General features: G+C 47.7%; 3 protein-coding genes, 1 long non-coding RNA gene and 1 pseudogene across 5 annotated transcripts; 1 reads left to right on the forward strand and 4 right to left on the reverse strand.

Moving 5' to 3' along the window:
- Positions 1-229: 229 nt before the first annotated feature.
- On the forward strand, positions 230-16,987 carry LOC123443407 (beta-glucosidase 10-like). Its single transcript, XM_045119755.1, has 13 exons — positions 230-431; positions 518-587; positions 1,229-1,281; positions 6,649-6,724; positions 6,813-6,884; positions 7,402-7,489; positions 7,733-7,991; positions 8,372-8,487; positions 14,342-14,562; positions 15,837-15,859; positions 15,939-16,026; positions 16,302-16,392; positions 16,474-16,987. Exons 1-13 carry the CDS (start codon positions 276-278, stop codon positions 16,667-16,669), a joined length of 1,509 nt encoding a protein of 502 aa, XP_044975690.1. The 5' UTR covers positions 230-275; the 3' UTR covers positions 16,670-16,987.
- Positions 13,181-13,278, reverse strand: LOC123445829 (annotated as a pseudogene).
- On the reverse strand, positions 16,686-17,873 carry LOC123443410. Its single transcript, XR_006630655.1, has 2 exons — positions 17,741-17,873; positions 16,686-17,016 (listed from the first exon to the last, which is right to left on the reverse strand). It is a non-coding gene; the product is annotated as an uncharacterized LOC123443410 (long non-coding RNA).
- A 513-nt stretch (positions 17,874-18,386) lies between these two features.
- LOC123443408 (probable U6 snRNA-associated Sm-like protein LSm4) lies at positions 18,387-23,634 on the reverse strand. 2 transcript variants are annotated; one of them, XM_045119757.1, is made up of 7 exons: positions 23,340-23,634; positions 23,214-23,255; positions 23,010-23,108; positions 21,598-21,675; positions 19,604-19,646; positions 18,763-18,909; positions 18,387-18,669 (listed from the first exon to the last, which is right to left on the reverse strand). In XM_045119757.1, the coding sequence occupies exons 1-7, from the start codon at positions 23,340-23,342 to the stop codon at positions 18,653-18,655; spliced, it is 429 nt and encodes a 142-aa protein (XP_044975692.1). In that variant the 5' UTR covers positions 23,343-23,634; the 3' UTR covers positions 18,387-18,652. The 2 variants fall into 2 exon arrangements, with proteins under 2 accessions (XP_044975692.1, XP_044975691.1); XM_045119756.1 differs by having other exon boundaries at positions 18,760-18,909.
- Positions 23,635-23,902: 268 nt separating this feature from the next.
- Positions 23,903-24,490, reverse strand: LOC123441604 (U-box domain-containing protein 38-like). Its single transcript, XM_045117962.1, has one exon. It carries the CDS (start codon positions 24,488-24,490, stop codon positions 23,903-23,905), a length of 588 nt encoding a protein of 195 aa, XP_044973897.1.
- Positions 24,491-25,994: the final 1,504 nt, after the last annotated feature.

Below are 25,994 nucleotides of genomic sequence, written 5' to 3' on the forward strand. Positions count from 1 at the left end.
AAATGTGTTCTATAATGGTAAAAAAGTCACACAATGTTGCTTGGTGTGCATGGAGATCTTTATTAACAATATGTTGTCTATACATCCGTTGCAACGCACGAACCCTTTCAATAGTTTTTTCCAATTGTCTAAGCATATATATATTTTTTATACATCCGGTGCAACGCACGGGTGCTTTTACTGGTATAAATAAAGAAAAAAGACGAGATCAAACCTCGTCCGTACGCGGCACACCCCTTCGCGCGGAGAACGGAGAAACGAGGAACGCACAGTCGATGAGGCCTCTGCGCGCCGTTGCTCTGCTCCTCGTCGCGGCGGCGGCCGCGGCCGCGGCGCCGCCGTGGGTGGGGAGCGGCCAGGACTACAGCTCGGTCAGCAAAGACGACTTCCCCAGGGACTTCAGCTTCGGGGCTAGCACATCTGCTTATCAGGTGAGTACCGCTGCTCTTACGTTTATCCGTGGAACGACGAACACGATCGTTGACACGCTTCTGTGTGGTGGGCCGTTGGGATTCAGTGGGAAGGCGCGGCGGCGGAGGACGGCCGGACTCCCAGCGTCTGGGATACCTTCGCTCATGCCCGCGCCGGTACGCACCAACAAACGATTACCCTTTTGCTGTGCCGCTAGCACACGTTCGTGACACTGTTCCATGGGTGTCGCCGCATGCAGCTCCTTCTTACTCCCTCCGTTCCTACGGATGATTCAATCATTTTCCTTCGTATGTAGACCCTTAGTGAAATCGTTTAAAAGACTTATATTTAGGAACATTTGTCGTCGAAATGAATAAAATGAATGTATTTAAAATAAAATTACGTCTAAATACATCCATTTCTCCGACAAGTATTCCCGGACGAAGGAAGTATTACAGCATGTGTATCACCGCAATTCTCTTGCACTTGCACAAGATAAAGCTATCACAGCTCGTTGCAAATGAGGCCATTTCACATACTTATGCAAATTGCAAACTCTATGGTCGCAAATCATAGTTAACGGTAGTCGCGCCATGTCGGCGGTGCTCCCTTCTAACGCAGAAGACACGCATTTAGATGCGCGTTCAAGGAAAATAGTTGTTGTCGTCGCCATACTAACACAATTGTGGATCTCGTGGGGTATTTTCTGAACCCGGACCGGTTCAGTGTCTGGGTTCATATCCATGGGTGGAAATCGAAAGAAGTGGATTGTGCATGTGGACCATGCACCAGTGCTTATAAGTTATGCAAAATACAGGTGATGGCTCTGTAAACGGTGATGTGGCAGCTGACGGCTACCACAAGTACAAGGTATGGTAATTTTTGTAACTCAATTCTGCCACCCTTAATTGGATTCTGTATCATGTTATAACACAAATGCTCATGTAGTTGTTGAGCAGAACTGTGTGTTAGACAGTCAAACTCCTCTCTCCCCACTAGCAGGCACGACTGCATGATCCCACGATCTCATGCACGTCGCCACTCCCCGACGCCTCGCGTCCTTGTACGTATGTACTCTGTACATATATATTGAGTGTAATACGATCAGGAGCACCTCAAGGGTGCCATTCTACCCATTCTTCCTGTTTACGTGGTATCAGAGGCCGGGCCATCTCCTCTCCTGTAGCTAGACCGCCCTTTCGTTGCTCCTCCCTCGCGACGCACCTGCCATGGCGTCGCCCCCACCTCCTCCTCCACCACCCCCTCCTCCCCCTGCTCGCCCTTCCGCTGCTACCAGCGGCTCTCCAGCGACTCCACCACCCACCCAAGCCGTCCCACCTCTTCTCACACCCTCCGCATTCCACCGTGGCGCGCTGTTCGTCCCCGACCCCGGTGCCTCCTCCTCCACGGCGGCTCCCAACCCCTCCCCTCTGGCGAGTGTCTTCATCAACCATCACGTCCCCATCGTGTTGTCTCTCAACCCGCCCAACTTCTCCCATTGGCGCACCCTCTTCGAGGTCACCTTCCAGAAGCATGATGTCCTCGCCCATATCTCCGGGGCGCCACGCCTCAATGATCCGCTCTGGAGCCAGGACGACGCCCACATCGTTTCGTGGCTCTACAACCGTGTCACCCCGGAGGTCTTTGGGCTCATTCATCAGCGCGGCGCCTCTGCCGCCACCGTCTGGGCCGCCATCTGCAACCTCTTCCTGGAGAACGCCGAACACCAGGTGGTGTTCCTCTCCACCGAGTTCCGTCGCATCGATCAAGGCTCGGCGTCCGTCCTCTCATACTTTGCCCGCCTCAAGGACTGCGTCGACCGCCTCGCCGAGCCCGGCGCCGCCGTCACTGATCGGAATCAGGTTCTGAATATGTTTCATGGCCTGCTCCCCCGTTTCCGCTATGCTGTCCCAATCCTCACGATGCAGACTCCGTTCCCAACACTCCTCCGTTGCCGGGCGTTCCTTCTCCTCGAGGAGAGTCGCCTTGCTGCGGACAACACCGCCGAGACTGCTCTACATGCCGCTCGCGTCCCCACCAACACTAACGCTAGCAGCGGCGAGCAGGGCACCTCCAACCGCAATTCCGGCGGTGGCCACGGTGGCCGTTAGAGGGGCAGATGCGGCAACAACAACTCCCGTGGGGGCAACCATCAGGCGCGTCCTCCTACACCCTCAGCTGCCCCTTGGACCGGCATGGTCCACGCCTGGCCCATGCCATGGCGCCCCATGCGCCAGGTGCCGGCATCCTTGGTCCCCGACCAGGCGGCGGGGCCCCGTTCGCTAGCACGACAACTCACCACCCCACCGTCCCCGGCGTGCCTCCCACAGCGCCTCCCGTCGTCTGGCAGCCTGATGTCTTGCCTCCCCACCCCCTGCACGGCGTCGCGCCTGGTGGTGGACTTGGTCCCTCTACTCCCACTTGGGACCAAACTGCGCTCGTCCACGCGCTCAACACCATGACGATGCAGCAGCAGCAGCAGCCGGCGCCTCCACCTGCCGACTGGTACCTCGACACGGGCGCCACCTCTCACATGGCGTCGTCGTCTGGTATGCTCTCCTCCTCTAGACCCTACACTTCCTCACGCATAGTGGTCGGCGACGGCTCCTCCCTTGCGGTCACGCACATTGGCCAGCACCACATACCCACCACCGCCAACCCCATCGTTCTCAACGATGTCATCGTTTCCCCCCACCTAGTTCGCAATCTCCTATCTGTTAAAAAGCTTGCCCGTGATAATCCTCTTAATGTCGAATTTGATGACCTTGTCTTTTCTGTAAAGGAACGAAGCACGAAGAAGGCGATCCTCCGCTGTAACTCCGCCGACGATGAGCTTTATCCCATGACCACATCGTCGTCGTCTTCCTCGCGCGCGCACGATGCACTCACCGCCGTGTCCCGTGACACTTGGCATCAGCGTCTCGGTCATCTTGGCGATGATGCTCTCCGTCGCACCCTTCGTCACTCAGCCATCGACCACACCAGCGGCTCGTCTACTGTCTGCCATGCCTGTCAATTAGGAAAGAGCACTAGGCTCCCGTTTGCTTTATCAGATCATATTTCGTATTTCCCTTTCCAACTTGTGCATTGTGATGTATGGACCTCTCCTGAATTAAGTGTTTCTGGCTGTCAATATTATCTGCTTGTGCTTGATGATTACAGCCACTTCGCTTGGACCTTCCCCCTCCGTCACAAATCCGATGTGTTTCCAACCCTTCGCAACTTTCTTCACTTCACCTGCACGCACTTTAACTTGCCTGTTCTTACGATCCAAACGGACAACGGCCGGGAGTTCGACAACTCCGTTGCCCGCAATCTTCTCTCCTCTTTAGGTACTGCGTTGCGTCTGTCATGCCCGTACACATCGCCTCAGAATGGTCACGCCGAGCGCGCGCTCCGCACCCTCAACGACATCACCCGCTCCCTGCTGGTTCACGCCCACATGCCATACGAGTACTGGGCTGAAGCCCTTCAAACGACCACGTTTCTTCTCAACAGAAGACCGTGTTATCCACGCCACAACCACACACCCTTCTTCCTTCTCTACGGCACGCACCCGGACTACTCGTCGCTTCGTATCTTCGGGTGCCTCTGCTACCCCAACCTCACGCCCTCGACACGGCATAAACTCGCTCCATGCTCCGCCACATGTCTCCTCCTCGGCTACTCCTCCGATCACAAGGGCTACCGCTGCTTAAACCGCGCAACCAGATGCGTGATCATCTCACGCCATGTCGTTTTCAATGAGTCCAGCTTTCCCTTCCACACCGCTCCGCCTGCCACGGCCGCACCATCGACGCTTGACACCGACGAGCAACCCTTCCATGCATGCATGCCCCGCCAGCCTCGCTCGCCGCATCCCCGTCGTCCCACCATGGCAGTCCAGCGATCTGACGTGGTTGCTAGCCCACAGCCGACAACACCACCACCCACTACCACCCCACCTAATGTCGATGCCACGACCGCTACCAGTCACTCGGCAGTCGTTCCCGACACACCGTCCACTTCATCCCCGCAGCCGCAGCAGTCTCCACCCCCTTCCCGTCACCCTAATCCTCCCGCACCCACTCACAACATGCTCACCCGTGCCCGCGCTGGCAAGTTCTTCCCTAACCCAAAATACCAGCAGAACCTTACTACCACAGTCGTCGCTGCCATCTCCCCCATTCCCACAAGTGTGCGTGACGCATTACGGGATCCCTATTGGTTGGCTGGTATGCAGGTAGAGTACAGGGCCCTCATGGAGAACAAGACATGGCGCCTCGTGCCTCGTCCCCGCGGGGCCAACATCGTCACCGGAAAATGGGTCTTCCGCCACAAGCTGAAGGTTGATGGCTCACTTGAACGGTACAAGGCAAGATGGGTCGTCCGCGGCTTCTCTCAACGCCCTGGCGTTGACTTCGACGAGACCTTCTCGCCCGTCGTCAAGGCTACCACGATCCGGGTCATGGTCACCGTCGCTGCCTCCCACCAGTGGCCAGTTCACCAGATGGGCGTCAACAATGCATTCCTCCACGTCCATCTCTCCGAGCAAGTGTATTGCCAACAGCCCGCGGGATTTGACGTCGAGGCGCACCCTGATCATGTGTGCCTCCTTGATAAATCACTCTACGGCCTCAAACAAGCACCGCGCACCTGGTTTGCTCGGTTTGCCGCTTACGCCCGCACCATCGGCTTCGTCAGCTCATGGGCCGATCCGTCGTTGTTCATCCTCCGGAGCGACGCCGGTGCCGCCTACCTGCTCCTCTATGTCGACGACATCGTCCTCACCGCCTCGTCGTTGACACTGCTGCAACATCTTCAACGACTCCTCTCCACCGAGTTCTCGATGAAGGATCTCGGTCCCCTCCATTACTTCCTGGGGATCGAGGTCACGCGCACGGCGGATGGCTACTTCCTCTCCCAGCGCAAGTATGCGGAAGAGCTGCTCGACCGCGCCAACATGCATGCCTCCAAGCCTGCTTCCACGCCCGTCGACACACGCTCCAAGCTGTCCGCCACCGATGGCACTCCTGTTACGGACGCCTCTGAGTACCGCAGCCTTGTCGGTGCACTCCAGTACATGACGATGATGCGCCCCGACATCGCCTACGCCGTTCAACAGTTTTGCTTGGTGATGCATGATCCGCGGCTTCCTCACATGGCCCTCGCCACACGCATACTGCGCTACCTTCGCGGCACCACGACTCATGGTCTTCACCTGCACCGCGGCGCCCCGCTCGACCTGACCGCGTACTCCGGCGCGGACTGGGCCGGTTGCCCAGACACTCGCCGCTCCACCTCCGGCTACGCCGTGTTCTTGGGCGACTCGCTGGTGTCCTGGTCCTCCAAGCGGCAAGCCACTGTCTCCCGCTCCAGTGCCGAAGCTGAGTACCGCGCGGTTGCCAATGCAGTCACCGAGTGCTGCTGGCTTCGTCAACTCCTAGCCGAGCTTGCTGTGCCGCTACCAAAGGCCAGCGTGGTCTTCTGCGACAACATATCATCCGTCTACATGTCTGCCAACCCAGTTCACCATCGTCGGACGAAACATATCGAGCTTGACATACATTTCATCCGCGAGAAGGTCGCTCTCGGCGAGCTGCGTGTTCTCCACGTCCCCACAACGCAGCAGTTCGCTGACGTTCTCACCAAGGGACTCCCGACACCGGCCTTCGAGGAGTTTCGATCCACCTTGTGCATCCGGCCGCCGGACGCTCAAACTGTGGCCGGGTGTTAGACAGTCAAACTCCTCTCTCCCCACTAGCAGGCACGACTGCATGATCCCACGATCTCATGCACGTCGCCACTCCCCGACGCCTCGCGCCCTTGTACGTCTGTACTCTGTACATATATATTGAGTGTAATACGATCGGGAGCACCTCAAGGGTGCCATTCTACCTATTCTTCCTGTTTACACTGTGTACAACAGGCTATGAAAGAGAGGCTGCCCTTCTTTTTTTGCGGGAAAAGAGAGGCAGCCCTTGTATGGTCCATGTTTTAGATGGAGCGGGTGGTTGGGTTCTGGGGGAGAGGTGAGACCGTGAGAGGGTAGTTTCTAGTTAATGACTCCAAGAATATGTTAGCAAAATATTTCTTGAGATTTTTTTTCCCCAACTATGGAGGAGACTTGCTTGAGAAGACTTTAAATGTTATAAACATCATTGACTAACTCTGCTTCCTCTAGGCTATAAAAAGTGGCCAATCCTGGTAAAATGCTGCACGCTAATAACGGTGTATCTTTTCTCGTGTTTGTCACAGGAGGATATCAAATTAATGAAGGAGACCGGGCTGGATGCTTATAGATTCTCTATCTCTTGGTCAAGGCTTATTCCTAGTATGTTTTTGAACAACTTGTGGCCAAGTTTTCTCGTTAAGTTGGTTTCTTACAAAATATACTTCTGTTTACCTTCACATTTCCACAGATGGAAGAAGAGAAATCAATCCAAAAGGAGTAGAATACTATAATAATCTCATCAATGAACTTCTTGATCATGGTAAATCTTACAAGCATGATGTTTATCTACCTATATTAAATCTAATCGTCATGAAGACTACATACTACTCCCTCTGTTCACAAATCAACTAATTCATTTTGTACGCATGCTGCATGCAGTAAAAGAAGCTGAACTTAGAAAACTACTAGTACACATATATGTACCAGTAGGTTTTAGCAGGGCCCTACACCCCTGAATTTATAGCGGACTGAAATTATAGGTCAGATCTTGGACTAGGGAGTACTAAGTCCAGGAATGCCTGGCTAAGTTGGACTCAACTGCCAATGAACATGTCCAGTTTAACTTACTCATCCTGTTTTTGATTTTATATTTGTATTTATCTGCATTTTAATGAAAGAAGTAGATGTATGAACGGAACTGGAGGATATTATATATGTACCTCTAATATTGAGTTTAATTAATAATAAGTAGTATCAATGAAGAATGCCGTTGAAGAATCGAGCGCTTACTCAAAGCCTTGCTTATGTCCGCACTTACTATGTCTAGTATCTTGCAGGAATTCAACCACATGCAACGATTTTCCAATATGATCTTCCTCAGATCCTTGAAGATGAATATGGTGGATGGTTGAGCCCCCAAATAATGTATGTATTCTGTTTTCATGCATTTCGTGTTTTGCCTTCATTTTTGAAAAATATGATGTGCAAGTATGATATTATTCATTATAGTGTATCTTAAGGATAATTTTGCAAAATAATGAAAAACAATGGTGCAAAAACACGTATTATGTCTGCGTTGTCCAACCAGTTTGCCTTTTGCCATGCCTGTAGTTTTATCAGATGTAAATGCATATAACCGCACTTTTTAACTCCATTATCTGTTTCCAGTGGTGATTTCACAGCATATGCAGATGTGTGCTTTAGGGAATTTGGGGATAGGGTTACCAATTGGACTACTCTAAATGAACCTAACGCTTTAGTTTCGCTTGGCTATGATGCTGGTATTGGGCCACCAGGGAGATGTTCTAAACCATTTGGGTTTGCTAACTGTTCCTTTGGGGGCTCTGTAAACGAGCCATACATTGTAGCTCATAATTGCTTATTGGCTCATAGTTCAGCTGTGTCACTATACAGAAGAAAGTATCAGGTACTATCTTTTCGCTAGCAAATTAGTACTGAGGTATTGTTAAAGTGCTTTCCTAATAGTTAGATCCACATTATTATTATGAACCATCAATGCAGTAGTCTATGTGATATAATTGTCAAGTTATTTGAGATTAGAATAAATTATTTTCTTGAATAGTTGGTCTGCTCCAAATAGAAAAAACTGAATGCTATCTTTGTTGCCGATATTCTGTGCTAATTTATTGGAGGTATGTTATATATGCAAAACTGGTTCTGTGACATACATGTCCCTTGGACTTCAGATATAGCTTAACTGTTTTTCCTAAGGACGTTAAAAGGGCCATGTTTCATATGAAATCGGTTATATCCATGTGCAAAAAATATATATACTTTGTGCTGCAGGCAAAGCAACACGGACTTATTGGCATGAATATGGTTATAAATAACGTAATACCTTATACAAATTCAACGGAAGATATTGCTGCAGCGGAAAGAGCACAAGCCTTCTACACAGGCTGGTAGGTTTATCATTCTGTCATTTATTTTTTACCTTCACAGTACCAGCATCTATTTCATACTAGTTAAATTTACTTGGCCTTGACGAAAGTCGAAAGAGATTCTTTTTATAGGTCTGGCCTCAACAAGGATGTCACTACTTGATTTTATGCCTTCCATCCATTGTCTCTTGAATTTGTGCCAAACTGCCAATGAAACTTGCTTTTGAACTCGTTGAAATTTTACTATTTTGAACTTGTCCTAGGACAGGTAACATGTCTGAGAGAACATTATGTTATTTAGCAGAGTCCATGGAATTGTAAGGCCTTAATAGTCATGTGAATAATGAATTTAGATTTAGACATACTTTAATACCATACATCTGTTCTATGGTATTGAAACTACAACCAATCAAGTAAGCTCTTTATTAGTGGAGTTCTTCTGCATATGTCAATACTGTAGAAAATAGAGGCTAGAAGCGTACGCGATGTGCAGGGACGCGGTACGTGTTATATAGATCAACAAGATACAGAGGTGGTTGGGATTAGGATTGATCTCCAAGGAATATAAACAGCTAAGGGAGATCAAAGCCTAACAAACCAACACGTTTACAACTCACGCCCTTATCCCTACATGTATCGGTTTATACAATACCGATACAGATAATGTACAATGTTTAACACTCCCCCTCAATCACAACTGTCCAAGTTGAGATTGCGACGAAATACCTCTAGCTGTCGAACTGACAAGGGTTTGGTGAATCCATCAGCTACTTGATCTCCAGTAGGAATAAAACATTCACGAATGTTAAGAAGCTTATTGGCTACCCGTTCACGGACAAAGTGGTAGTCAATTACAATATGCTTAGTTCTAGCATGAAATACGGGATTAGCAGAGAGATAGGTAGCACCAAGATTGTCACACCATAAGGAAGCAGCCTTTGGATGAGAAATACCCAACTCAGTCAGCAAGTGTTGGACCCAAATAACCTCAGCAGTTGCATTTGCAAGTGCCTTATACTCAGCTTCTGTACTGGAACGAGAAACAGTGGGTTGCTTACGTGCACTCCAAGAGACCAGATTACCACCAAGAAAGACTGCAAGACCACCTGTGGAGCGTCTGTCATCTGGGCATCCTGCCCAATCTGCATCAGAAAAAGCACTAACCAGCATAGAGTCTGACTTGGCAAGTTTGAGTCCATATCCTTTTGTTGCATGAAGATACCGAAGAATTCTCTTAACAGCTGTCCAATGAGAACTAGTAGGAGCATGAAGGAACTGACAAACCTCATTGACTGAGAAGGAAATATCTGGTCGAGTAAGAGTCAAGTATTGCAAGGCTCCAACCACACTACGATATCTGGTAGAATCAGTGGCACCAAGTAATGCGCCATCATGCAGAGAGAGTTTTTCAGAGGTGGACAAGGTGTAGGAGATGGTTTGCAACCCTTCATACCCACTCTTTGAAGAATATCCTGCACATATTTTTCTTGAGATAGCACAAGTCCATGATCTACCTGTTTTACCTCAATGCCGAGAAAAAAATGCAAATTGCCCCAAGTCCTTGAGTGCAAAGTCCATGCGCAAGTCCTTGAGGAGAGCATCAACAGCCTTTGGGGAGGAGCTTGTCACAATAATATCGTCAACATAGATGAGCATAAAAATGACAGTGCCATGGCGGTGATAAAAGAATAAAGAGGTATCTGCTTTGGAGGGAATGAAACCAAGTGACTGCAATTTGAAGGATAGCCTAGAGTACCAAGCTCTAGGTGCTTGTTTCAGTCCATAGATTGCTTTGTCCAGTTTGCACACCTGTCAAGGTGAGCCTAAAACTTCATACCCAGGTGGTTGCCTCATGAAGACTTCCTCTTCCAGAACACCATGCAAAAATGCGTTCTTCACATCTAATTGGCGCATGCACCAGTTACGAGAGACTGCAACGGAGAGAATTATCCTAATAGTAGCAGCTTTAACCACTGGACTGAAAGTATCCTCATAATCAAGGCCATACCTTTGTTTAAAACCTTTGGCTACTAATCGAGCCTTGTACCTGTCAATGGAGCCATCAGATTTTCTTTTTACCTTATATACCCATTTGCAGTCAATGATGTTGCTGCCTTTGACAGGGGGAACAAGCCGCCATGTCTTATTTTCCATGAGTGCATGGAACTCTTCATCCATGGCCTTTTTCCATTTAGGATCACCAAGTGCTTCCTGTAAGTTTTGTGGTTCACCTGTGGTACAAAAGGAACCCCATCGAATACACCCATCAGTATACTCTTTGGGTTTAATCACCCCACTACGTGATCTGGTATGAGCTCGAGCAGGAGGAGGTTGTGCTGGACGATCAACCTGGAGCAGAATATGGTTGTCTACAGGAGAAAAATCAGATGCAGCAGAAATAGCAGTATTAGGAGACTCCTGGTAATGAGCATCCGCATCAATCGGAGTAAGCAAATCAGGAACCGCCATGTGGCGTGACGGCAGTGAGGCAGGCATGACCGATGGAGCGATGTCGGCCGAACTGTCGGCCAAAGAGGGAGACAGGCGGGCCCCATCGCCTCTGCCACGCGCACCGAAGGGCTCCCCACCAATGGGAGCGACCGACCGAGGAGGACCCGCACGGGGCCCGTCGCCGCTGTGGTCCGCACGTGGATCGTGCGCAGTACCTGGCGCGGGAGACAGGCGGGGGTTGGCGGGCCGCACAGATCCCGTAGGGGATCCGCCTGCAGGTGCTGATGCGGCTGATCCCGAGGCAGGAATCCCGCCCAAATCAGCTCCGGGATCCGCAGCGTCCGGATTTTCTGCGGCGGTTGCATCTGGCGCTGGATCCTGCATGAAATCACGGTAGTTTTCGCCGATTTCTTCCGTGGTATTTCCTGTGGCCTGTACACTTTCAGAAACAGGGTCAGAGGCATTATGAGATATCGACATGTGATCATTGCGGTTATCCCTTACTCCCGAAATCATATGGGTGGATGGTAGGAGATGAGATGGAAGGAGAACAAGTTCCTTGCGGAGTTGAGCACCGGCATTGGGGTGGAGATTGGCAAAGGGAAAAACATGCTCATCAAAGACCACATCCCGAGAGATATAGACACGGCCAGAAGACACATCTAGGCACTTGTAACCTTTGTGAAGTGTACTGTACCCCAAGAAAACGCATTGTTTGGAACGAAACTCAAGCTTATGTTTGTTAAAAGGCCGAAGGTTAGGCCAAACTGCACACCCAAAAATGCGAAGGAACTGATAATTTGGTGGGGTGTCAAAGAGCTTTTCTAGAGGAGATTGATTCTTGATAACACGGTTGGGTGTGCGGTTAATAAGATAGACTGCAGTAAGGAATGCCTCATCCCAAAACTTTAAGGGCATTGATGCATGAGCAAGAAGGGATAGACCTACTTCGACAATATGCATGTGTTTGCGCTCGGCAGAGCCATTCTGTTGGTGAGCATGGGGACAGGAGACATGGTGAGTGATCCCAATACACTCAAAAAAAGAATTAAGCCTTTGGTACTCACCACCCCAATCAGTTTGCATGGCAATAATTTTGCGATCAAAGAGACGTTCAACGTGTTGTTGGAAAAGATGAAATTTCTCAAACACATCAGACTTATGTTTAAGCAAATAAATCCAACTAAACTTGCTGAAATCATCAATAAAACTGACATAAAACTTCTGTCTGCCTACAGAGAGAGGCCCAGGGCCCCAAACATCAGAAAAAACAAGCTCTAAAGGAGCTTTTGACTCACTAGTAGACCGAGGATATGGTAGCTGATGGCTTTTGGCCATTTGACAAGCATCACACACTAAGAGATGATCTTGTTTATTTGACACTGGAAGACTAAAGTTGCGAAGAATTTGTTGGACCACCGGAAAAGCAGGATGTCCCAGACGCTTGTGCCATCGAGAGGTAGAGGGCTTTATTGCACTAAGCACCTCTCGCTTGGGAGCCACATGGTGACCCGAGATAGGGAACAGGCGTCTCCTACTCTTGCCTTGAAGGAGTACTCTCCGTGTGTCCTGATCCTTGACAGAGAAGAATTGAGGGTGAAGTTCAAGGTAAGCATGATTATCTTCCATAAGCTGAGATGCAGAAAGAAGATTTTTGGATGCACATGGGACATGAAGAATATTATTCAATTTTAGTGAACCTTGGGGAGTAGTTAAAACCGAATGACCAACATGTGCAATATCCATACCTTGTCCACTTGCAGTGTGAATCTGTTCGTTGCCGGTGTAGCGATCACGCACTGCAAGCCTCTCAAGATCGCCTGTCAGGTGATCTGTGGCTCCAGTATCAAGATACCAATTGGTATCTACTCCATAGGAGTTAGTAGCAGTGTTGGCAGAGCGATCACCACCACCTCGACCTCCTTGTTGGCGCTGAGGATTGTTGTTGAAGTTGTTGTTGAAGTTGCGATCATACCTCTTCTTGCAGCGCCAGGCTCCATGACCCTCGAGCTTGCAGAGCTGGCACTTGATCACCTCCCCTCCACCTTGGCGAGTGTCGGAGGTGATGCTGTTGTTGTTGCCGCGACCGCCTCGAGAGTTGGTGTCGCGGCCTCCTCCAGAATTGTTTCCAGAGGGGCGGCTGAAACCACCACGATTGCCTCCCTTGGAGGCGAGGTTGGCGCTGGGGTTGGTGTAGTTGCTCTGGGCTTCAATGCGCGCCTCGGCCGAGAGCAGAAGGGGGTATAGCTCGTTCAGGCCAACTCCTTGATCTACACGCATAGAGATGGCTGAAACAAAAGGATTGTAGTCTGCATCTAATCCCTCCAGGATGTGCGAGATGATCTCATCCTCATCAAGCGGCTTACCGGCAGCCGCTAGTTCATCAGCAATAGTTTTCATCTTGCAAAAATATGCAGCAGCAGAGAGATCCCCCTTGCGGGTGCGACCAATCTGGGAACGGAGTTGGCTTATCTTGGCTCGAGATTGAGAGGAAAAACTTTGCAAAACAGCCGCCCAAACAGCTGCAGCAGTGTCAAGGCTATTCACCTGAAGCAATACCTCTCGAGTCATGGTGGCGAGAAGAAACGTGAGGACCTGCTGGCCCTGGGTCACCCAGATCGCATGCTCTGGGTTGACGACTTCTTCGACCACCTTCTTGCCAGACACCTCCTTCTCCACCGTCAATATCGAAGTTGGTTCCTTGATGGTGCCATCGAGGAAGCCGACCATCCCGGCTGCCCTAACATGCGGCATGACCTGGGTCTTCCACACCAGGAAGTTTTTCCTGGTTAGCTTCTCTGTCACGGTGTGACCTAAGGAGGCAAGGGACGGGACGGCCATGGTAACCGTGGTGGAGGAGGACGACATGTTTTAGATGCGATGGGAAGAGAAGGCTCTGTATACCATGTAGAAAATAGAGGCTAGAAGCGTATGCGATGTGCAGGGACGCGGTACGTGTTATATAGATCAACAAGACACAGAGATGGTTGGGATTAGGATTGATCTCCAAGGAATATAAACAGCTAAGGGAGATCAAAGCCTAACAAACCAACACGTTTACAACTCACGCCCTTATCCCTACATGTATCGGTTTATACAATACCGATACAGATAATGTACAATGTTTAACAAATACATTATTCTTTAATTGATATGGCTCAAAGTGTGTATTTGATTATCTGGTATGTAATTGTTCATTTTGAAATTTTCAACAAGTATTATTGCATTTCATGGTTTGCAAATTTCTGTACAAATATCTGAACACTTTTCTAGTCACACGATGGTGGGACACGTTTCATATTTGAAACATGAAACTAGAAAAGTAGGTTTTGTAAATGCAAATGTTGCCATGCGTTGCACACTTGCACTACAATGGTGAAAAAACTTTGGCCCTTGTGTAAATTTGGTTGTTTCTCTGTATTAGGTTTTTGAATCCTCTCTATTATGGAGACTACCCACTTGTGATGAAGGAGAATACCGGCTCCAAGTTGCCAAAATTTTCTCGAAGCCAGTCTAAACAGCTAATCAACTCTATGGACTTTCTTGGTATCAATTACTACACATTTTTGTATGTGAAGGATGACCCGCATCATGCTCCTAGCAACAAAAGGGATTTCAGGGCTGATATGGCTGCTAAATCAATATGTGAGTTCCATATGTGTTGTATTTTGGGGACTCAATCCTTGTTGTTTTTCTAGAGTTTATTCATTTCAGGTCGAAATCTAGGAAAATGTCAGCACTAGTATGCTAGATTTTGTTAGTAACTTTAATATACTTTACGCCATATCGTAAACTAATATAAGAGCGTTTAGCTCACTACTTTAATGTTCTAAACGCTCTTATATTAGTGGAGTAATTATGATTGCTCATAAGTAAATATATTTTTTATCGTGGTTCTGTGGACAATTGGTCTAGAAAGATAATCAAAACATAGCTTAATACCATCCCAGAGATTAAAAGAAAGTAGCCACCGAGATGATCATGTGGTATCATGTCAAGATGAGGTGAATGGAGGCCTTGATGTCGAACTTGGCATAGGTTGAGGCCTCATTGGCACTTGAGGTTGATCCAAGCAGAGACTCTCATACTCTGTTGAGATCTCTTAGCATTCCTTCACTGCAGACATATCATAGTAAAGGGGATGGATCAGGATGGATATGGTAACCAGAGGGGAGGAGGTGCAAATGGAGGCTGTGGCGGAGAATGAACGGTGCCAGGAGCATCAGTGTCTGGCTGAAGAATGACGGACATCACACTTGTTGTCATTGAGCGTGGTGGCGCACTCTGATGAAGGGCCTGTGCAAAGTCGAGTTGAGAGAGAGGGGAGCAATAGAGGGTGGTGACTGGTGAGATAGAGAAAGGTGAATGCCAAATCTGCACACGAGTCATTGCCACATCATCTCCATTTCAGCCATACCTGTTACTCCCTCGGACCAAAATATTTGTCGTGGTTTTAGTTCCCAGTTTATTGACAATACAATTTATAGGAAACGAGTTTAGCGTGCCGAGAAAGTTATTTACATATTAAAGGTCGTGCTTCCGAGGTGCCCTATCTTGTGCCTCTTAGCCACTTGTGACTGGAGGTCGAGCAAGGCATGTGGTGTGTCATAGTAATCATGGTGTGGTTGTTTTCATGCATTGTTTGCTGCTCGGCATTGTATCGACCTTCTTGGCTCTTCTTCTTCTATGAATCTGATACACCTTTCCATGGTGTGCCCTCCGGAAAAAATGACAACCACACAAGTTTATGGACAATGTGGTTTATTCTGTAGATCAGTAGTTACTACCAGAAGCAATTTATGCTTGTTGAGTAATATTCCATTATTTAGCTGTGTACTTTGGATTCATATTAAATATTTAATCATATTTGAATTCTTTATTTTAGTGTGATAATTTAATCCATGATTTCTCTCTTGCAGTTTCAAGCAATTCTACCACCGGGGTAAGAGAAACTTGCCTTAAATCTGCTCTTAGATATTAAAATGTATAATAACAAAGGGCTGACATATAGTGCTTCTCAGTTCAATGTGCCAGGTTATGGTATACAACAAGTGCTTGAACATTTGAAGCAATCTTATGGTAATCCTCCAATCTATATCCATGAGAATGGTAAGTATTTTGCAACTATCCTTATTGATAAAAATAAGCAGGCTGATCTGGCGATTCTGTGTATCTTGTTTAGCATCCTACCTATATGGAGTCCCAAATTTTTCGATTCATGCAGTGTTAGCCAATGTTACGAAACTATTTTTCCTTTCCCTCAAATGTTCTACAGGAAGACATGTGTTTACTTTTTGTTTAAAAATGCTGTGTCCAGACTAGTTCCTGTGTTTGTTTTTTTTAATAAACACCATTAACACGACTTACAAAAACGTTCGACTTAGGGTATCCAATGCATCAAGATGTGGTATTTGATGATGGCCCTAGGGTGGAATTCTTGAGTGAACATCTTAAAAACCTGCTTATTGCTCTCAGGTAATAACACCCTTCTTTCCCCTAGTGGTCATGCATTAGATTTGTCTTTCATTGATTCGGAACCTTTTTGCTGGTTGACAGGAATGGTTCGAATACTAGGGGCTACTTTGCGTGGTCGCTGATGGATTTATATGAACTACTTAGTGTCGGGGACACGTATGGGCTCTATTACGTGGATTTTGCTGATGAGGATCTCAAGAGGTACCCAAGGAGATCTGCTATTTGGTACAAGGATTTTCTCAAGGGGAGGCGCACCAAGAGATTCTCCGATCACTAGCTCTAGTTGTTCTCTGTAACATGCATGGTCCTTTAGGCCACCCAATCCCCTCAAAACCCAAGCGTGCTACAACAGATGGACATACACTTCTGTGCAACAACAGTAAAAACACTTGCCTAAACAACAGATGGGCATACACTTCTGGTGCAACAACAGGAAAACGAAACTGTGAATGTAAACAAGGCTCGATTGAAACGGTGATCCTTTTTCCCTCCAATTTTTTGTGGACAACTGAGTTGTTGCTTGTGGATTTCCTCAGCATGAACTATGGCACGGTTGTGTCACCACAGTAGCAACAGTGGTATGCATTTTTACTAAAGAAGCACTTGTTCTGTCGGGATGATTTACTGAAATCAACAGAGAGAATTAATCAACAAAAATAAACAAAGGATTATCTGCAAAAGATCATAGCGACCATTACTTCTGCACCTAATGCAACTAGAAGAAACCATGTGGCTGATTCAGGAATCTGAGACATTGCATTATCAGTTCGAAACACACCAGTGTCAAGGCATTGCTAGTGGATGACAAATGCTAATTACTACCTCCATCACAAGCCATGGCAAACAAATCGATGATTTGCTCTTATCACTCAGCACCTCGATTATATGACAGCGACAATGGTCAACAGTAAACACTGACGAGTGTGAATTAAGACCACTTGGTTCTGCACAAATGAAAAATAAAAACCTTATGTGCGACGGCAAGGAATTTTAAGCTCAGATGAATGAAACACCTGAACATTACGACTGAAATTAGTAAATAGAACCAGCAACACAACATTGTTTTTCCAATCTTCATTTGCCAAAAGAATCACCGCACATAAATTCAGTTCTTGCAGCCGACGAGACAACGAGAGATTGGCATAGATTCGGCAGTTCACATCCAACATTAGCGCCTTGCTACTAAATACAGGGGACGCAATCTAAGAGAAGGTAAAATTGACGACAAGCCTGGTGCCCTTGGAGAAGGCGTGGTTGGCGAGCTCACCGAGGAGGACGAGGCGGCAGCCATGACCGGGGATAGAGGAAACATAGACGACAAGGGGAAAGGAGGGAGGCGAGGACTTACCGACGAGGGGAAAGGAGGGAGGCAAGGACTAACCACGCCTTGGAGAAGGCGTGCTTGGTGAGCTCGCCGAGGCGGCAGCCATGACCGGGGATAGAGGAAACATAGACGACGAGGGAAAAGGAGGGAGGCGAGGACTAACCACCAAGGAGAAGTCCAAGGCTTCGAGGCCCCTCGAGGATTATCCCTTGAAATCCCCTCCAACCCAGGCTTCAGGGCCCCTCGAGGATTATCCCTTGAAATCCCCTCCAACCCAGGCTTCAGGGCCCCTCAAGGATTATCCCTTGAAATCCCCTCCAACCCAGGCTTCAGGGCCCCTCGAGGATTATCCCTTGAAATCCCCTCCAACCCAGGCTTCAGGGCACCAAACGACACCTTAAGCAGCCGAAGTACGGAAGACTATGATTTTATCACTAGCTCTTGACATCTGTAGTGTCCCATTTTAATTATACACACGTTGAATAAGTCTCTCTGAAACGAAAGAACGGAAAGTACCTAAATGGAAGCCATCTCCTGCATCGACAGGTATCTTTTATCGCACAAACATATCATTGTTATGGATAGTAGACATCGTACGATGCTACTGACCCTCACTCTGCTAAAAACTGCACCTAACAGCACCGAGAAAGATATCTCGACAACCGACAAATAGGTAAAATCTGGGCTAGAACTTTGCAAATACATGTTGACTAGTACACGCATAATGCCCATGCCCAAAATATTAAGTGAACTGTTTCGAACAACACAAACGGGTGACAACCAACTCTTCCTCGGTGACTTCATACCACACAAACCGTTTGCCATACCACAAAACCCAGCAATTCCTTCTCCAAAGTTTTTCATGTCCTAAGCAATCTATGCAACACCACAACTACAGGCCTTAAAAATCGGCATTCTCGCGTCTCAGGATCCCTCTCACCCACGGCCACGTCCTGCCATCAAAGTACAACAGGTCAGTATGTTGTTGTCTAGAAAACCAAGAACACATGGCAGTGGAATCTAAGCACAAGTAGGGAACATACCACCTTTGTTGCCACCTTTACTTCCAATTCCGCCCCTTCCACGGCCACCGCCTTTGCCATCATCTTGGCCACGCCCGATGCCTCTGCCTCCAGGTTTAGTGCCTATATCTCCTCTTCCTCTTCCGCGGCCAACACCTGGCGGCTTCCTATCTGCATATACAGAATGAGTGATTCAGAACATCACTGAATCGATAGCTCTATCAAAGAACAGGATAAGTTCTACAGGTTATAATAGTAATGAATAAATTACTATACGTTCCTACCAACACAGGGTCCACTGTAATGTACTACCAGTGATGTGTTTATTCACAGTAATAAAGCCTATCGAGATTAAGTTTATCATGGTATTGTTACTGCAAATATATCCATTTTGCATTCATCATGCTTAGTTCTGAAAATTCTATCAACATTGTGCTTCTAAGATCAATGGCCTATAAAGGTAAAGAAGCAACAGAACAAATAGCCTCCCTTAGAGAATACAAGTCAGACACCGCGCTTGTGCTTAGTGCAGCCGAACTTAAGAAAAACAAAAAACTCTTAACCAATTACAATGTTTAGCCACATGAAAAATGAATTTATTAGAGTAGAATACTTCCGCACTATAATTATACTTCTAACCTAATGAGTATGAGAGAAGTCAAGTTGCCGCTCAGAGACCACAACAATGTCAATTTGCCCATAGTATGAAGTGATGAGCAGTTCATAAATAACACAACCAATAAAATGTAGCTATAATTATATATACTTGCCAGTTTATTAGAACCTAAATGTGAAAACATATAAACATGCATTCCAATGAACAACCCACTGCTGATTCAATCAGCTTTAGCCTTTAGATGCATACCTGATCTACTCTTAGAAGTTTCCTCTTGAACCTTGTCAATCACCTGTGAGGGAAACATAAAACTTATGCAGTCAGGATAGAAACGGCTGGTTAACTTCACTACTTATACGTAACAGTTTGAAAGAAAAGAAAAAGGAAAGGGCCATAGTAAATGGAGATTTAGTTGGTGCGGCATTTTAGTGATTTATAAAGTCAAAGCAATCCTCATATCGAAGTTGGACAGCTAGCCAACTATATCGAAGTTTAACCCTTGTACAGCTAGCTGATTGGACTACTTCTCTAGAAAATATCAAGTTTGAACACACTACGATGCACAGGCTAGAACTCTGCACATATTACAGTGCATAAAATAGAGCTAGGCTTGCTATTTGCAGAAATAAATACTCTTACGATTCAGCTAAAATTTGGTCCTGTGGGTTTTCATTGACCATAGGATGCTAGCTTGACCCCTAATTTCTAATATACCCCCTGTCCCAAAATAAGTGGCTCAAGTTTAGTACAACTTTGTACTGAAGCTAGTACAAACTTGAGACACTTATTTTGGGACGGAGGGAGTAATAGAGTAGAAAGAAACATTTGAGTTTTGACAATGTATTACCATATGTCCATACACAAAAGTATTCTCATGTGCTGAAGTTAGGCTGTGTTTGGTTGGACTTCTAGAACCAGCTTCTGGCTTTTCAAAGCTATAAGCTAACCAAAGGGGTAAAGTGAGAAGCTGCAAATTACGAAAGTTGCAGCTTCTCCATAGCGCAATTGCCACAGCCGGGCAACCCAACTTCAGAACGGCATTTTTAGCTGTCCCGTTGAAGTTGCAACTTATTTACCCACCACTGCCACTCCCAAGTCATCCCGCTTCGTTCCTTTTTCTCTCCCTCACGCACAGAAAACGAACGGGAACAACTCAAGACCTGCGCGAGCCTAGGGTTTGGCCGCCGGCCCTTCTCCTTCCTCCCTTCCTCCTCCCTTCCTCCTCCCGCGGTGGTGGTCCAGCCGGCGGTCCGGCAGCTCCGACACCTTCTCCTTCCTCCCAACCCCTCCTTCCTCTCACCAGCCCCTACATCCCCTCTTCCCGCCGGTGCAGGTCCGACTGTACGGCGCTTCCGGTGCCGGCGCACTTGTCCCCTTCCTCCACCCTCCTCCCTCAATCTCTCTGTCCCTCATCCCCATCCATCCTTCTTTTTTTTCAAAATTTTCTCTCTGTTAATGTTTATTTTTTCTGTTTTTCTGATTTGTTGATTAATGTTCATGTATTTTCTGTTTTTTTCAAATGTACACACTGCTTTATGGTTAACTAAAACATATAAACATATTCACTCAGGCCTTAGGGGCATGACAGATAATTCACAGTCAAATCTATTGTTTCCCAGTCGTTTTAACCAAACAGGTTTCAGCTTTTCCACAGCAGCTTTTCAAGAATCTGCAGCTCAACCAAACACAGCCTTCGACTAGGGATATTTTAGCTATTGTAGGTCACAGAATTTCAATTGAATAACCTAAATGATCCAATATTATAAAGTGTACTTATTAAGATTGCAGTGTCTGCATATGCTCAATACAATGTCCACTTTGTCAAATGTTTGACCAAAGCTGATAAGTAATCATCCAACAATACCAAAACGAAGATTTTCTGAGAAATTCAAGCAATATACATCGTTGACTCATTTTCATAAGAGCAGTTAACAATACACAAACAAGGCATATTGTGCAACTACATAATGTAGCGAGTCTAATGACTTGCACACCACCATATAGCGAGTCTAATGACTTGCACACCACCATAAATATCAAATGTGCTGCTTATGCAACTGATATTGGGTACTATGCACATATATGCAAACATAGAACCTTATGATAGAAGATTGCTATATTGGGTACTATGCACAGTCCTATGGTGCAGGAATGGATACTGGATACATCAAACATGTGAGTCGCCAAACGAGCAAACAAAATTCGTACACAAAACAAAGAAACATTATATCCGAAACCCATACCTCATCAGGAACCCGAAGATACTTGATTGTGTTACCACGAATATAGCACTCCGGCATCCTCCAAAACTTATCACCATCCTACAAACCCAACCATAGAACATAAGAGAAGACATCTCAGTTTAATCTAGTAAGACAAATAAGAGAAAAGTGTTAGAGAGTACAAGAGAACACCCAGAACTCTCCACATCAAGTGTGCAGTTCTGTGCATAATTTCTTCCAGAAATAAAGAGCTGACTCTTCTGTTCGTTTTAGCCAAGTAATGTCCTTAACTAATCTTGAGTTGCAGTCCAGCACGACTCAATGTAGCAAGCCTTGCAAAAGTTTGCAATTAAGGGGCGCCCACCGATCCCAGATTGCACGTGAAGTGATGGTTTTGATCATGCCAGCAAGTAACTCATTGTACGCCGAGCAAGCTAAGTACTGTCCTGAGGTGGACAGGTTCCAACTGAAGTGATCCTCAACGTCCATGGCTAGGCATCAAGGATCAATTGGCGTGCAAGCTGGGATGGGTGAGTGCCCCTCAATTGCAAAGTTTTTGCATGGCTTGTCACATTGAATCGGTGATGAACTGCCGGTTAACTCCAGTGTCAAGGCCTGCCGCACCCACCGGCGTGCCACCTCTGTGGTCGGTCCGTGGAATCAAGGGTCTGTTTGGAATGCAGCCCGTGGCTGCCCTACAAATTTTTTGGCGTTGGCGTTGACCGCTAGTATTGGCCGCCGTTTGAATCGTAGCCAGATTTTGGTGTCCAGGCCAATATTTTGGTCGTTCGTTCAGATTCAGCACCCGCAAGTTGGCAAGACGGCGGCGGCCGAAACCATCGCCAATATTTTGGCGAGCCCAATATTGGCAGGGCTGGCGTGGGGTTGAACGAAACAGCCCCCAATGTACCATATCCTTACGGATCATTTCTCCACCTGGCAGGTATGGCACCGGGTGCTTAACCAGTTCTCACCACAGTCCTCTATGTCCCCAGCTCAAAAGAGAATTTCAGCAGCAGGTTTGAGTCTGCTGCGGAATATGATGGCGCTAGAAAGGGGAAGGGCGGCGTTCTCTCATCAGCTTGACAATGTCGAACATTTGGCGGCTAAGGAACTACGACAGCACCACCACCAAAGTATTGGCGCTGATTGATTCAATTCTCATGGAGGCCAACTACGGATGCACACAGGCATGATGAAGGCTCTCAGGAGACCACCACGGGCATCCTCCTGACAATCCACCTTCGCTAGTAGAGTAAAAGAGCTGAACAGTTCTTTTGCCTCTCATAGCTTGTTTACTCTGCTCTTGGCATTTTTTTTTAGTTTTTCCTGGTTTTTGGCTTAACGAGTTTTCTCTTCTAATACGTACAAGAAAAAAATCGTATGAAAATAAACTCAACAACAGGAGGGAGACGGAGGGCGCAAAAAATCACCTTAGAGGTGCAAATAACCTCCCGGAGGTGGATGTTCATCCACGTGTCGCAGTTGACCAAGTGCCCATTGTAGGTCTCGCCGTTCTTGAGCTCCACGAGCTGAAACCACACAAAAACAAATTAGGAAACCCTAACACCATTGGAACAAAAAAAAAAGGAGAGCTGGAGCAAGAGGGAAGGCAAATCCAGCCGCCATGGTCTTACCATGGGATGCCCCTGGGCGGTCTTGAGGAGCGAGAGGGGAAGCTGCAGAAGAACAAAAGCATCAAATTAGACACGACAACACCTCCGGCTTTGGGGGTCGAGAGGGGAGGGGGACGGGAGGCGCACCATCTTGAGCGAGATCCGGAGGTTGAAAGAAAAGGCCGGATCGGGCGAGGGAGAGGGGAGCTGGATCGTCGCCGGCGCGGGAAGAAGGCGGCGGCTTCTGGGGGAGATTGCGGGAGCAAAACCCTAATTTCGCCGCCGGGATCGTGTCGGTAGGAGGGGGAGATGAGAAGAGGCAGAGAACTCGCGAGCCCTAGTAGGCACGGGCAAAACTCACTCTGTACCGAACGGGCTCGTTTACCTTCCGGAGATTATTACTTACTTCTTCCGTAAAGAAAATATAAAAAATATAAAAATGTATCTAAACGCTCTTAGGAAGAACTGTATATTTTTTTATAAGAATTAAAAGCACCTCAAGTCCTACAATCTGTTGAGAATGTGACGATTTGATCTAATACTTGAAAAACTCGATCCCGCCGTCCTAGGCCCTGTTTGGTAAATAAGTCCTAGAATTTTTTTTAGTCCCAACTTATCTTTACCTAATATTATATATATATATATATATATATATATATATATATATATATATTATATTTATATATTATTTTTATTATATAATAAAGAGGCTATCGTTTCCGTCGTAAACCCACCGAAGTGATTTTACAAAAAAAGCCCCTATCTTTTAGGTAATTAAACTGGAACGACATGAACCCGTCCGACACGATGCTCCCGCCGTAGTCGTCCCCGTCGCCGCACTCCAGGCTGCTGCCGGTCAGGTCCGCCTCCTCGTCCAGGTCGCCCCGCATGGCGCGCAGCGTCTTCCTCGCCATCTCGCGCCGGACGCCGCCGGGGGTCCCCTCCTCGGCCACGCAGCGGAGGGCCTTGTCCACGCCGGTCGCGCGCGCCAGGCTGCGGAACCGGAGGCTGCCGCGGCTCAGCGCGTAGATCGCCGCCACGCACCACTCCTCCAGCTCGGCGACGTCGTGGGAGGAGAGGAGGATGCCGGACACGGCCGCGACGACGCCCGCGTCCATCAGAGAGGCGCGGCCCTCCGAGAAGCCGCCCACGTTGCAGATCACCATGAGGGCCAGCCTGCGGATGGGCGTGGGCTCGGCGGCGCTGGACGCGACGCTGAGGAGCGCCTTGGATGCCCCCGGGAAGCGGGCGACCTTGGACTGGTTGACGGCGGCCAGCGAGAGGTGGTAGATGGCCATCCCGGCGTCGCGGCACGCGCGGGTGGTGGGCGGGGGAGGTCAGGAGGTCCAGCAGGGGAGGCACCGCGCTCAGCACGCCGATGGCGGCGCGGTTCTCCTCGTTGAGCGCGAGGCCAAATTTACTATGTGGTGTCACGGGCTAGGTTAGGGGATTTAGGTGTGGGTAAGGCTGGGCATTGGCACGCCTAATGGACTGTGCAATACTACTATCTCTTTCCTTTAATTTCTTTCTCTAAATTCTTTAATTAAAAATATGTGGTATTATTTTTTCCCGTTGCAACGAACGGGTCCTTTTGCTAGTAAGTCCTAAGTCCCTAAAAAGTTCCTACCTGTTTGGTTCCTAGGACTTAACATGGACTAAAAGATCATATTACAACTATAAGTCCCTATAAGACTCTCAAATGCCCACTTTAAATTCCTATAAGTCTCTTCTGTTTGGTTTAGATGAAACTTAAAGGGACTTATAAGTTCTAAGTTCCTAATTAGTCCATGTAACCAAACACCCCCTAGTACCCGTGCTCTACGTGACGTCTTAGCCTTGGATCAATCAAAGCAAGTCAATTGATACCCAGATGTATAGTTGGCTAAACGAGTCGGGCTAAACAGGCCGGCCCGCGAGCCCGCCGGCACGGCCCGACATAGGCCAGGCACGGCACGACTTAAACGGGCCCGTGCCTGGGCCTGGAGGCTGGGCACGGCCCGTTTATTTATATATATATATATTTAGAAATTTTTTAATATATATATGTATACATAATATATGGCCCAATAGACCCAAAAATAAGCCCATGATGCTAAGAATATGCGGTCCAACGTGCTAATCCAGCCAACATGTCGGCCTGTTTAATAACCGGGTCGTGCCTGGGCTTGGAGGCGCAGCCCACGCGCTGGCACGACACGGCCCGATTAGTAAACGTGCAGGTGCGGGCCGTGCCGGCCCGTTTGGCCGGGTATGCCCAGGTGTACGGTCCGATCGTCACTTGCACATTTGCAAAAAACCCTTGTTGTTTTATCTATTTCATCTATAGTCCTCCCCTCTTCACTTATCCACATAAATTTAATTGGTCTCCTCGTGTCTGGTTGGTTTGTTTGTCGCACCTTTGTTGTGCCCTGTCGGAGGCGACAGGAGTGTTGCGGCGATCGGCTGCAAATGACGTTACCAATCGCAGCGTCGTCGCTGGAGTTCTTCACCGGCAGTGCGGAGGCGCCTCATCCGCTTAGCTCATCCGGATGTTTGGTGTCTTCCCACCAGACTACTGTGAATCAACTTCTTTTGTGCTCCGCTCTGCTCCGGACCACCTGCATGTTCGATTCGAGCTCGATTCAAGGTCGTTAATCTTGTGTATTAGTGTTGATTGTGTAGGATTGTTGCAGAGTTGTAGATCTTGGGTTTGCGTCGATGATTTAGGGCTCAGGTTTGGCATGTAGTTAGGGTTTGGGGAAGATGATCCGATCTATGAAGTTGTGGTTTAAAAGTTTTTTTCGCCGGTGAGCCTAGTGGCAA

The sequence above is a fragment of the Hordeum vulgare genome, chromosome 3H (genome assembly GCF_904849725.1).
Source record: "Hordeum vulgare subsp. vulgare chromosome 3H, MorexV3_pseudomolecules_assembly, whole genome shotgun sequence".
NCBI lineage: Eukaryota > Viridiplantae > Streptophyta > Magnoliopsida > Poales > Poaceae > Hordeum > Hordeum vulgare.

Bases quoted from the DNA above. Each gene is read 5' to 3' on its own strand.
- LOC123443408 (XM_045119756.1), bottom strand. The intron at 23,109-23,213 runs GTAAGACCATGG...GTGTGGTTTCAG, and splicing joins CCGCCCAGGGGCATCCCATG to CTCGTGGAGCTCAAGAACGG. The intron at 18,910-19,603 runs GTATGCATCTAA...CTGTATATGCAG, and splicing joins AACTTCTAAGAGTAGATCAG to ATAGGAAGCCGCCAGGTGTT.
- LOC123443407 (XM_045119755.1), top strand. From the start codon at position 276: ATGAGGCCTCTGCGCGCCGTTGCTCTGCTCCTCGTCGCGGCGGCGGCC. The intron at 588-1,228 runs GTACGCACCAAC...TGCAAAATACAG, and splicing joins CTTCGCTCATGCCCGCGCCG to GTGATGGCTCTGTAAACGGT. The intron at 7,992-8,371 runs GTACTATCTTTT...TTTGTGCTGCAG, and splicing joins TATACAGAAGAAAGTATCAG to GCAAAGCAACACGGACTTAT.
- LOC123441604 (XM_045117962.1), bottom strand. From the start codon at position 24,490: ATGGCCATCTACCACCTCTCGCTGGCCGCCGTCAACCAGTCCAAGGTC.